The sequence below is a fragment of the Nannospalax galili genome, unplaced genomic scaffold, assembly GCF_000622305.1.
Source record: "Nannospalax galili isolate Female #2095 unplaced genomic scaffold, S.galili_v1.0 scaffold719, whole genome shotgun sequence".
NCBI lineage: Eukaryota > Metazoa > Chordata > Mammalia > Rodentia > Spalacidae > Nannospalax > Nannospalax galili.
This window is the reverse complement of record NW_008341883.1, coordinates 8963-22769: the sequence shown is the minus strand read 5'-3', so window position 1 is coordinate 22769 and position 13807 is coordinate 8963. Positions and strand designations below refer to the sequence as shown.

Genomic DNA, 13807 nt, shown 5'->3' with positions numbered 1-13807 from the left:
AGTTCTGTATTTATACATGCTATTGTGTATTAAAAGAAAAGGGGATTGATGATTTCAATGAGCAAATCAAATTTACGTTGATCAATTCTCATTGTAAAAGTGCTTTGTTAGTTCTGTATTTATACATGCTATTGTGTATTAAAAGAAAAGGGGATTGATGGTTTCAATGAGCAAATCAAATTTACATTGATCAATTCTCATTGTAATAGTGCTTTGTTTTGGGGCTGGAGAGATGGCTCAACGGTTAAGAACACTGGTTGTTCTTTCAGAAGACCTGGGTTCAAATCCCAGCACCCATATGGCAGCTAACAACTGTCCACTCCAGTTCCAGGGGATCCAACTGCCTCTTCTGCCCTCTGGGGGCATTGTACAACAGGGGTGCACTCACATACATGCAGGCAATACACACATACACATAAAAATAATAAGTAATTTTTTTTAAAGTGCTTCGTTTTAAAAGGTGCTTACCTCAGTGAACATACCAGAAATATTATCCTTCAGAAAACCATGCCTTGTTTTTCTCTTCCAAATGTAGGATATCATGAGATTGATATGAAAATTCTCTATTTGAATAGCTTGTACCAGACTTTTTTTTCCCCCTTTTTCTTTTTTAGGAACTCTTCCCAGTGAACAGACAGAGTGTGGATCATTTTGCTAAATACTTCACTGATGCAGGGCTGAAGGAGCTATCAGACTTTCTCCGAGTCCAGCAGTCACTGGGCACCAGGAAGGAACTGCAGAAGGAACTGCAAGAGCGGCTGTCCCAGGAATGCCCGATCAAGGAGGTGGGAGACCATGATGTACCATTACAACATACATAGACACGGGGCTGGGGTGGGGCTTAGTAGTAGAGCATGTGTATAGCATGCCAGAGGCCTGGATTCCATCCCTAGTACTGCAAAAACTATGTATGTTGGTGTGTATGCATGTGTATAAATGCACACACAAATGGGAAGAATTATATGGGTCCTGTAACACAAGCTTTTCCTCACTTAAGAGGCTGCCTTTAGGTTGATTGCTGTACATTTTATCCTCTTGTTCCTGTCATTTAAATTAGCTCAAAGTACTGATTCAGAACATTCCATTTTATATTTTTTAGGGTATTCTAGAAGTCAATGCTTATTTTGACATAAATGACTTATTTTACCAGGCTGGTATGATTATCAAGGTATTTCCTTGACAAATAGACTTGACTACTGTCAGAATATCGTGCACTATGACTTTCTGTTTTTGTTGTGGATTCTCTACCCTGCTTAAGCATATAACTAGTGTTTAGAGTTCACACTGGGCATTTTCTGCACTACTGGGTATGAATATGTAGACTTTTTTTAATTTTCATGGTGATTGGAGTCAAACCCAGGATCTCATGCATGTTTGGCAAGAGTTCCACCACTGAGCTGTAGCTCTGGCACCTAGGCTTTGTGTTTGAAGAAGAAAACTTGAATCCATATCATGGAAAGCATCAGTTGGACCAGTGTCTTGTTTCACCCCATTCACAATAGCAATGTAAAAACAGCAGTTTTTGAAACTGTGTTTATATATGTTCTACTATGTGTTACATGGCTATAACTATTTTATATATCTGGAAAAACGTTGGTCTTTAAACTTAGAAATGACCTTTTTATACGACAAACTCTAACTTAAGTTGAGGAATTCTTTCCTGCCCCCACTTATTCCCAAATCCCTGCCCCTCATCTGCTTCTACCATGAAGGCTTAGAAGCCCTGCCTAGTATCTTGAAAGGTTGAGAGTCAGAGGATTTCAGACTGATAACTATCCACCAGATGGAGATGTTGAAACAAGTGTACTTATAATTCCGTGCCATCTAACAGCTTTTGACCAGAACTAAGCCTGTTAGTTTGGGGACTATTTATATTTGCTCTGCCTGTTGCTCTCTGACTGTCTTTCCATTAAATGTAGGTGGTGCTCTATGTCAAGGAAGAAATGAAAAGGAATGATCTTCCTGAGACAGCCGTGATTGGGCTTCTGTGGACCTGTATCATGAACGCTGTTGAATGGAACAAGAAGGAAGAACTCGTTGCGGAGCAAGCTCTTAAACACCTGAAGGTAATGGGTCTTAAAAAGGAGCCACCCTGTAGAGGGCCAGCAGCACCTCTGGACCATATGACAGATACAGCTGGATATGGAGGCACATGTCTATAATCCCAACACTCAGTACACACAGTGAGCTCTGCGGTTGTCTTCAATATTGGCAGTCTCATATTTGGTCTCTTTAGTGGGTACAATGAGAGAAATCTAGTCAGATACTGGTATAAAATTCACTTTGATTACATATACTACAGTAAGAAGATAATCCTGGGTGTTTTCTAAGGAGAGCTCCAGTGTGCGGTTGAGATTCCTACCTCCCTAGTGATGCTTCTCCCTTGCTCTGTTCTAGCAATACGCTCCCCTACTGGCTGTGTTCAGCTCCCAAGGCCAGTCTGAGCTGATCCTCCTCCAGAAGGTTCAGGAATACTGCTATGACAACATCCACTTCATGAAAGCCTTCCAGAAGATTGTGGTCCTCTTTTATAAAGGTATCTGTCCATGTCCCAACACTGCCTCTGTGTTTGCTAAAGCCCTTTATAGCAAAGCAGGGTAGGTCAGAGATCACAGGCCTCTCCTCATGGAGAACAGCAAAGATGCCAAATAGAAAGGCTTAGGCAGCCATATCACAGAAAGAGAAGGTGCACACCCCATGGGTGCAGCCTTGAGAACCTTGCCTACCTGGAGACTTCTCATTGGTGAACCTGCCAGAAGATGGTATGAACTGGTGAACAGATGTTATTGTATAAGATAATTGAGTCTGCTTCTGAATTGTAACAATTAGCTTTAATAACTGTGATTTTCAAAATGCTATATATACTATGTTCAGATCCATTTACGTGCCATAAAGCTGACTTGAAAATTACTAGAATAATTAGCCTTTTCACTTGGCATTTTAGTTATTTGGCCCAGCCATTCTATATTTCTAAGGCAAGGCTATTTTTAGGTTTTCACGTTGACTGCCTTTTCATTGTATTTATAAGGTTTAGGTTGCCATGACGACTGGCACTAAAAATGAATGTTAAAGGTTCTAACTGATTTCATACCTATAGCATACCAAAAAAAGTGGTCCTGCACTGGTTTTTGGCTTAGATGTATGTAGTTTTATTAGAGGAACAGGAACAATTAAGAGATAAATTTTGAACATTACAAAAGGCTTATTAGATATCATTATAAACATAAGTGGCATAATATTAAAAAAAAAGTATAAAGTAATACAAGGTAAATGTTTATTTACCCCAGCTGGCCCGGAACTCCTATGTAGACCAAACTGGCCTCGATCTTACAGAGTACTCTGCTTCCCAATACTGGGATTAAAGGCAGGTGCCACTGGGGCTGGAGAGATGGCTCAGTGGTTAAGAGCACTGGTTGCTCTTGAGGAGGACATGGGTTCAGTCCCAGCACCCACATAGAGGGTAACAACCATCCTTACTCCAGTTCCAGGGGATCCTGGACTCCCTCTTCTGGCCTCTGTGGGCATTGCATGACACGGGTGTACTTACATATATCACACAATATACTCATATACATAAAACATAAAAATAATAAAATATTATTAAAAATAAAGGGAGGTGCCACCGCGTCCCACCTTTTCCTCAGTTTTTATTTACATATGTTAGTCATGCATATAATGTATTTTGGTCATATTTACCCTCATTACCGTCTCATCCCTCCTCACTGATCTCCTTTTTCTTCCTACCTAGCCCCCTTCGACTTTCATGTCTTAGGGGTCGGTTAACAGCAACAAAGAAAACATCTATCCCTCACCTAGAAAATTGTCTACTTTGAATAATAATTTTAGAATGTGTACTATAAGCTTTTTACATTATTGATTAATAGACTTTTTAACGTTTAATGGAATTGTATTATGAGTTTTAATTAGCCAGTCAGCATCTGTAGATGCCTGAATCGTGTTCATCAGTGTTTGGGTGATATTTTACTTTTGCAGAACAATCAGTTGTTTATCGGTAATGACAGTGTCATTAAGAGATTGTAGTAACTGAGCTGCTCGGGTAGTTTAGTGGGTAACAGAGCTGCTGCCAAGGCTCACAACCTGAATTTGATCCCTGGGACCCACATAGTGGAAGGAAAGAACCAATTCCCACAAGTTGTCCTCTGATTTCCACGCTCCTGCTGTGGCATACACATAAATGTAATTTTTTACTTTAAAATGCTTTAGAAAACAATGTCATAACTGCTAAATTTCATTTGAAATTAAACATGATTAGTTCTTTTTGGATGTGTCTAGAAATACCAGTGTCTTAAAACTAGGACTTACCAGATGGTACCCAAAGTATCCACTGAAACCAGACCTGCAGGCTAATCTGCCAGTCCACATGTGGTAAGCAGCAGCCAGGAATAAGAAGCAAGGTCCATCTGGTCAGTGGCTTTCTGTCCACCCCTGCTACAGCTGGCTCCATCTGAAGACCAATACAGAGCCCTAGGGACAGGTTCTGCATTTACTTTGTGGATTAGCCGTATTTTTCCACTAGGGAAAAGCAAACTTTTTCCCCAAACAGCTCCTCCCCACAGTGGCTTAGCAGAACTTTTTCTGCAGCACCATAGTTTAAACTCTTCTATAAGAGCATCCCATTTCACACAAAAACACAGAAACCACTTGTCATTGGTAATGGCATCTGCATTGATTACTTTTACATTTTTGTATTGTGACTTTAATAGCGAACAGAAACAACTTATAGAAAGATTTGTTTTGGCACATGGTTTCAGAGGATTCCAAGCCTGACAGCAGAGGCATGTGGCAGAAGCTGTTGATGTCACACTTCCAGCCAGGAGGAGGGTGAGGCCAGCACCAGGGGCCGGGTATGACCTTCAGAGGCCAGCCCTACTGAGTTATTTCCTCCATCCAGGCCCCCTTCCTAAAGCTCCCACAGCCTACCGTAATAGTGCTACCAGATGGGGTGCAAGCATTGGATATACGAGTCTTTGGGGGGCATTTCAGATTCTAAACTAACAACATTTAGGTGGCACATGAACAGGAAGTGGGTAATGCCTCTGGTAGGCATGAGCAGCCCAAGGGAACAGGAAATGAGTCAGCATTAATTTTATTTTGCTTATTTTTAGAAAGGAAGTCAGAAAACTTTTTTTTTTTTTAGTGAAACATAAAGATGTACCACTGAGCTGCTAAAATTATTTTTTAGGGACATGCAGTTTGCTTTGAGTGGAATAATCACACATTTTCTCTTAAAATAAGGAATCCCAGAAGAATGGTCCTTCCATACCACCACTGAAAGCGGTCCTAGGTTACTGTGCTTGATGTTTTTGGGGATACCAGTTTTATACTTTGACATTGTTTTGCCCAACAAATCCCAGTGCAGTGGGGGACATGTTCTTCTGTAAGGATTTACATGTTCTGTGCCTTGAAAGGCCAAATGAACTGTGAGTTTAAAGCGTTCCTTTTCCTATTCTAGGGTGTGTAAGAATCACCTGGAGATCTTGTAAAAAGTAGCAGAAAGCACTGCATTTTAATTTCTTATTCTATTTTCAGTCAGATTTTATTATGTGTGTGTGGTTCACTTTCTGTTTTACAAGCTAGATTTTTATATTTCTAAGATGATAAGGAAAAACAGTAACCCACTAACTTTTGAAATAACATTATTCACTCTTCAAAATGACTTCAAGATAGATGCCAGTCTCGGAGTATATAAAATCCCCTCTCGAGTGCTGTTATCTCTGTCCTGAATTTTATTATTTGCAGAAAACTCATAGGTTAAATTTTGCCCCTTGTGCAAATTGTTCTAAAAGGAGGTTCTTATTCTTGTTCTTAAAAAAAAAAAAAAAAAAGTGAAAATGCTCCCAGCATTCTTAAGGGAAATTATTTTTGACTTGTATCCCTATGTGACATCCCTAATATAAAATTCTGAATTTCCTAAGCTTCCAGTGACATAGTTTTAAACTTAACTATATGAATAAGTAACCTGTTGTAAAGCTTGGTGAGTCTCAGCCTGCTTACAGGATTGTGTTTTTGTTCCTCATGAGCACTCAAATTTTAAATTAAGAAATATTTATAATTTTCCTCATCATATCAATGTGTTTGTCCATCATACATGTACTGAATGCATGCTATATGGCCAGTCTCACGTTCATTGCTGGAAATAAGACGGACAAAAGAGTTCTAGACTTTGTCGACTGCAGATTTTAAAGGACAACAAAAAAGTATAGTCCCATGTCAGTTGCCAAAATAAGCATCCTGGAAGAGCGGTGTTCAAGGTAGTAGGGCAAGGAAAGGAAGGGCTCATAACTTGGAGCTGGAGCACTTAAGAGAATGAAAAGATAAGGCTCCCAGAGTGATCTCTGCCTTTAATGAACCCCTCTCCCACTTTCCTTAATAGGAAAGAAAATTGTCCCTCCTCCCTCCTCTTCATTCTTCAAGAGTTTCTTCTTCCTTGTTGGGTTTTTTTTTTTTGGTCTTTTTGAGACAAGGTCTCCCTATATCCCGGCTGGCCTGGAACTCACTATGTAGACCAGACTGGCCTCGAGCTCACAGAAATCCACCTGCCTCTGCCTCCTGAGTGCTGGGATTAAAGGCATGCGCCACCATGCCTGGCTTGTTTCCTCCTTTTTAAACCCAGACCTGGTGGCTCTTGCTGTAATCCCAGCTACTCGGAAGGCTGAGGCAGTCAGATTGCAATTTTGAGACCAGCCTTGGCTAGAGAGTGAGACCTTATCTCAGAAAAACAAAAATAAAATAAGAGACTGGGGGTATAACTCAGCAACGAGCTTCCGTAGCATGTATGAAGCCTTAGGTTTGATCACCAGTCTTGAAAAATGGCTCACTTTTTAGATGAGACTTTTTAATATTACTAAACGGAAGTTGTATTTCTTAACTTTCTGGTATTTGTTTGTGCATACCTAATTATCCCAGATAGTTGCTTTACTTCTTTTTATTATTAATTCCCTGATACTAGAAATTTGGTCTTCCAACAAGTATTTGTTATTAATAAGTTTGGTTCTTAATTTCTCAGAACTCTCCTTTGCACTGTTAATCTGATTGTTTGACTATTATCTTATTATTTGTTCTTTCCCTTACTGTCATTGACTCTTAGCCTTTGCATGGCATCTTTTGGCCTCTGTGGGGTAATAAAACACAGGAGTGAGGGCTGCCTTTAGAAAGAAGCAGCAAGCATTGTCTGACTCACAGGAGAAATCACCTTTCTAGTATATTCTGTGTAGGAGCCCCACTTCATTAACATACGATATGGAAAGAAAAGCATTTCTCTATATATTAGGCTTATCTTATAATCCTATTTTTATAATAATAGTAATTTAGTAGTGAATATATGTGTACATATGGACATGTAAAATGGCCTTTCAAGGCACAGAATTTTTACATATGATGGACATGCATGCTAAAAATGCTCTTGCTGCTAGGGATATATGGTCAAAAGAGTTTTCAAAATACTGATCTAAATCATGAGCATCCTAAATATATTTTACCAGTTATTATAAGGGATTCATAAAACCAAAAATTAGTATTCTCAAGTCTCCGAGTATCAACAAGTCACTTCCTGAGGCCATAACCATCCTACCTACAAAAACCAGCTGAGGGCCTTTCATTATGGGGTGCTGAAAGTAGAACCTCAGACTAGAGGCTAAGAACAGTTCTGCAGGACCCTGATGGATGGTATGCTGAGGAATCCAATCCTTATAAATAGGTAAATCTTGGCCTCTTTCCTTTACAAAATGTAGTTACAAATGCACACTAATGATAAAAAATAAACCAAAAAGTGGAAAAAAAAAAAAAAAAGGGCAAGGACATCCATTTGTTATCAGGTCCATTTCTGAAATTTAATTCAAGGGTCTTTCCAACAGCAAGTTTTTTAAAAAAAGAAAGTTACTTAGTGATTTTGTTATGAAAATGGCACTAATGTTTTTAATTAGTACAGTATTAAATCATTTCTGTGTGTATCCATAAGTCAAAATTGTTTTTTACTTGCAGATGTTTCATTATCAGTATGTATAATGGATTGAACCCCCACAGGGGACAGAATCTCAAAAGACCCATTAGAACGTTAGCAGAGCATGAAAGCTGCTATTTTCATATGCCTTCTACTTAGCATTAAATGTCCTAGATACAGTACATGATAATTAATGATAACTGAATGGTATGCCATCTAGAATTTTAAGTAGTAATGGATCTTAGCATTTGTTTTGTGTCTTTTTCTTTTTAAAAAAGAAAACTTACTTTATGTGCATAAATGTTTTGCCTACTTGTATAAAAGTGCACCCATGTATGCAGTGCTCCCAGAGGCCAGAAGAGGGTGTCAGATCCCCTGGATTCGAGTTACAGACAGCTGTTAGCCACCATGTGGGTGGTGGGAACCAAACCCAGATCCTCTGGAAAAGCAGCCAGTGCTCTTAACCACTGAGCCAGCTCTACAGCCCGTTTTTTTCTTAATATGGTACAGGGAAAATATTACCCTTGTGACTTAGTATGCTACACTATGGGACAGTAGTAATTTAGTGATGGCACAAACATAGAAGTTTGGGCTGTGTGTGTATTCATCCCACACAAGAAGCTCATCTTTATACCTAATTTGTCATCGTTATTGCATCCTGTCTTTATTTCAGATTGTTCCTGTTTTGTTTTTTTGAGAACAGGTCTTGTGTAGCCCAGACTTGCTAGCTTATTGCTCACTCCATTGTCTAGGTGGGCTCACCTTGAACTCCTAGTTCTCTGGCCCCTTCTGCCAAGTATTGGGATTACATATATGTACCACCACACTGGTCTGAAGATGCACATTAATAAAGATATGGTTGAAGTTGGAGGGAGACAGTTTTCTAAAATACTAGAATTCTGATTCATTTACAGAATTACAAAATACTCCTGCTTTCTGTCAGCAAGCTAACACCTAGATTCCCACAACCTGGTACTGACCAGGGGCTTGTACTGCATTCTGACTGAGATGCCATCATGTTGTCATGAAGCACTTGTTAAATTCATTGTTAGCGTATGACTCTGTACTACTTGGAAGTGAACTTGAATCCTATCTTGGCAAGTGTAGATATAGATTCATTTTGAGATCTTCCTCTGCCTCCACAGTGCTGGGATTACAGGCATGGGCCACCATGCCCAGTTTAGGTCTCTCTTTAATGCAGCTTTTTACTATTAAAAGACCTGGTTTTCTAAGTTATAGGAGCTGAAATTGTGGGGTTTTATTATTGTCAAAGATTTACTTGTGTTTGTGTGTGTGCAGAAATCAGAAGTGGGGGTTGGATGTCCTCTATCACTACCCGTTCCTTTGAGGCAGGATCTCTCTATGAACCTGGAGCTCTTCTTTTCTTGATTATCCTGGGACCAGCAAGCTCTAGCAATCCTGTCCCTGTCCCGTCCCCTTTGGAACTGGAGTTACTGGCATGCTTGGGATGCCCAGCCTGTTAGATAGGTGCTGGGATCTGAATTCCTGTCCTCCTGATTGCACAGAAAGCATCTTAACTTCTCAGGCATCTCTCCAGCCCAGGTCTTTTTAGAATGTGCCATTCATGTGGTAACTGCATTCCTTGCTTTCTGATTTCAGCCGATGTTCTGAGTGAAGAAGCAATATTGAAGTGGTATAAAGAGGCGCATGCTGCCAAAGGCAAAAGTGTCTTTCTGGACCAGATGAAAAAATTTGTGGAGTGGTTACAAAACGCAGAAGAAGGTAATGCTCTATTTAATAACTCTCATGGTCACTGAGTAATTCAAATCATCTCCCCGTTCCCTTGTTTGCCTTAAAGTTCCTGAAATGCCTTCATTTACAAGCATTTTGCCTAACTTAGGTGATCCAGCAAATAAAAGAGTGTATTCAGTAACGAATAAAAGATTGTATTCAGTAATGTAAACATGTTGTGTTTTTACAAGTCAAGAGTTCACTGGGAAACAAAAGGGAGGGAGAGTGCGTTAACTGTTTTGCCTAATTAATGCATGACAAAAATATCTCAGCATGAGGACAGGGTTCGGGGAGTGATTAGGAGTTCTTTCATAATTTCCTCATTTAAAGGAATCCAGCTGAAAGTACATGATTTTTCTTTCTTTTCTCCTAGAATCTGAGTCGGACGGTGAAGAGAACTAAATGGCTCAAGAAGCACACGGCCCGACCCACGCTTGGGAAAGCAAACCTTTTGGAAGAGAACTTGGCTTCTGTTTTCACAAAGGAAATAAACAATAGGCTAGGCCTCCTGGTGCAGAGGCGAAGTGGTTTTCATTTTTGTTTTGTTTTAAATGGAGCCCTGAGGCATCAGCTAATACACTCGGGACTCTACCTCTCACTGTATGCTAACTAAAGCCATTCAACAAGGGGTCAAGTAGAACCTGAAATTTAATACTCAGCAGACTCCTTTTTTAGCCCTATTTTCGGGTACTGTGTGAACGCTCCACTTGTGTCTGTGTTACTGGGCCACTTTGGTAGTTGTGTTTCTGCTTGTGTATGTGATTTGACAAACCAGTTTTTTAAAATAAATGGCTTTTTAAAAATCCTTGCTTATATTCCCAGAGCTTTTATTTCTTATTTTTATGTTCTTTATTAATGTGGATGGTGTTGGTGTATGAGTATAGGCATAGGCACGAAGGTTGGAGGACAACCTTTGCAATCAGTTCTCTTTCCACCATGGGTTTCAGGGATCAAACTCAAGTCATGCATTGTGGAGGGTTCGAACCAGCGACCTCCACGCAGTGATGACTGGGGATGAGTAAGCGTGCCATTTGCCAGCCCTTGCCACCCCCAACCAACACCGGGGACAATCAGACACAACGGGGAGCCTAGTCAAGCAGGGACTCATTTATTGCAGGTGTTACAGAGCTTATAAAGGCATCTGGAAATCCCCCTCCCACTGAGGGTGTATCTTAAGGATGATCACACACTGATCATGCACTCCTCAGCAGTGCGGAAGTATCCGTCAGACTTTTAAAACAAGTCAGGCCGCGCCCCAGTAACTTCCTCTCAGACCTCTGCAAAGTGGGGCCTTTAGGTCCCCATAATGCATGACAAGAGATTTCTTTTACCTACTATGTGTTCTCACAGCCCACCTCCACCCCCACTCCCAGAGCTTTTATTTGTTACTTCATATGCAGGTATCATAATTTTTTTTCTGTCAAATGTTATATTTCTTATCCATGGTCACTTAGATATGACCCCTTACAACATGGTCACTTAGGCCCAGCACTGGGGAGGCTAAGGCACAAGGATTGTCACAAATTTGAGGATTGCTTGGGCCATGTAGTAAGTTTTGGGCCAGCTTGGGCTACAGTATAAGACCCTGTTTCAAAAAAAATTTTAAAACAAAACCCTCCATTCTTTTAGTCTTCATAGTGAAGTAAAAAATAGCCCAACTTTGCATACACACTGCTGTTAATACCACGAAGTTACCCACAATTGTAAGCAAACACAATATTCCTTGTGTTTTCCTCAGTTCTATATGTGTTAATAAGTCTGTGTTTATATTTATATATAGCTAGGTGATTTTATTCTCTGAGGAGCCTGTTGTTAATAGTAACACTCTGATACCATTTGGGAAAACTTCTAGTCTTAACTCTTGAAAGATCACATATCTACATTTGTAACATGGTGGTCTCCTCCCATCTTTTGGATAGTAAGCTTCATTAAATTTTTCTCCCCTTACTTAAGGCACTGTCAAATTATTTTCCTCTGAAATGAAAAGAAAAATAACAGTTTGAAAATCTTTTTCATTATAAAAGAAATGCTCAGTTGTTAAGAGCACTGGCTGCTCTTGCAAAGGACCCAGGTTCAGTTCCCAACATACACATGGCAGCTAACAACCATCAGTAACCCCAGTTCCAGGGGATAAAACACCCTCTTCTGACCTCCACAGGCATTATTTTTTTTTAAAGTAACATTCCACACAGCACCCAAAGAGGCAGACTCCCCAAAAGGAGATGAGGTGCAGACCTGGAACAGCATCTCACTCTCCTGGAGAGGTACGAGGTAGGATAGGACTGGGCTTCCCTTTATCCCTTTGTATTGGACAGGGTAGGGTGCATGTTGCTGGTTGGTTCATTCATGAAAGCAGGAACCTGATAGTTAGAGCAAGGGTAGGAAGTTTGAAATTCTCTGCCTGAGGGAGAGAAGGTACAGGTGGGGCTGCCAAAGGGGCCAGCTTTGGACAAGAACCAGAAGCTGGCCATCCTAGATGAAAGTGAAAGTAATTGGAACTCAGCTGAATCTAGTCTGGATCCTCATTCCCTGACTATCGGCCTAATTTAGAACTGGCTCCTGTTCTCATTCACCTTAAAGTGATTAGCAAACCCCTGGATGTGCATACATATTCCTCCCTAAAACTGATGTACTGAGTAACATCCCTCTTGACAACTGTTTTCCCATCTCTGTCCCACCTATCCCCTTGTATAACTCTGCCTTGGGGGTGAAAAACACTAAACAAAGGGACAGTTTTGTAATGTGATATTCTTTTTTAAAATTTTATTACATTTATACATTTGCTGTATGTGTGTGCTGGCATGTGTGAAGATGTGTGTGGTGTGAGGGAGGCAAGCATGTGCCACAGTGCACGTATGGAAGTCAAAGGACAACTTCTCTCCTTTCACCATGTGGGTCTGGTGGATTGAATCCTGGTCATCAGGCTTGGTAGCAGGCACCTTTACCCACTGAGCCATCTCACTTACCTAGAATGTGGTATTTTTATAGGCTAGCCCCTTGAGAAAAAGCCAGAAGCTGAAGGAGGAGGTATCTGGGTTTTTTTCCAGACCATCAGTTTAGGGAAAGTGTACTATCTAGCTGCCTTTCTAGCAATCCAAATATTGGAATTATGAAACTAAATGGTAGTGACATTATAAAGTGTGTATTAATGTGTTTGTTTTCATTGAGAAAATATTTTTAAATTTCTAAATAAATTTGGTCCAGGGTCGAGGCACACAGCTGTAATCCCAGCACTCAAAAAGTTGAGGGAGTAGGACTGTAAATTTCAGGTAAGCACTGTCTACATAGCAAAATCAGGTAATCCAAAAAAAAAAGAAAAAAAAAAAAAAAGTAAGTGTAGTCAATTTGTCAAGTGTTTACTGCCAATTAGGACACATAGCAGGCATGCTTCATAAATTAAGTAAGTGGGGCTGGAGAGATAGCTTAGTGGTTGAGAGCACTGGCTGCTCTTGTAGAGGACAAGGATCAGTTCCCAGTACCCACATGGCAGCAACCATCCATAACTCCACTTCCAGGGGTCCCCCTCTACTTTTCCCTGTGGGTATTGCATGGCATGGGTGCACTTACATAACCATATAAGGCAAAATACTCATATACACAAAAATAATTTTTTAAAAAAATGTTAATAGTTACTAGTAAGTTAAATCTGTTTCTCTAATGCATTGATTTTTTTAAAAAGCACTTGTATGCGTTGAAGATAAAATATTGCATATTACATTCAGTTTACCACAGAATTTTTTATGCTGACTTTTATACATTTCATATTATGTGTTTTACATTTAATTTTATATATCACTATTTAAGAAAGTTTTCCCTTCATTTGGGGGCACATGAGTAAAAATTGTGAAGACCACTGAATTGCAGCATATTTGACCTCTGTCTCTAAAGTAACGATACAGACCCAGAAATGGGCAGTCTCCAAGGCCTCAGATTCAGTGACAAAGGTAACACTGGATGTGCCATCTTCAGCATCCCACCTCTATACCCTTTCTATTTCCTATGCTAGAACAACTTTCCACAGTTCAAGCAAAAGACATTTTAAAACTAGTGCATCTGTCCTGAGGTGTTGCTTAGCATGCACAAAGCCCTGAGTCC

At 40.1% G+C, this 13807-nt stretch overlaps 1 protein-coding gene across 1 annotated transcript in view; it reads left to right on the top strand.

Annotated features, from left to right (window-relative positions):
• The window catches only part of Bzw2 (basic leucine zipper and W2 domains 2), a 59368-nt gene extending 48848 nt beyond the window's left edge, over positions 1–10520 (top strand). Inside the window, exons 8-12 of the mRNA XM_008837606.3 lie at positions 615–785; positions 1920–2066; positions 2398–2536; positions 9581–9703; positions 10086–10520. Coding sequence (XP_008835828.1) covers positions 615–785; positions 1920–2066; positions 2398–2536; positions 9581–9703; positions 10086–10114 — 609 coding nt within the window. The 3' untranslated portion in view covers positions 10115–10520. The remainder of the gene's footprint in view (positions 1–614; positions 786–1919; positions 2067–2397; positions 2537–9580; positions 9704–10085) is intronic.
• Positions 10521–13807: the final 3287 nt, after the last annotated feature.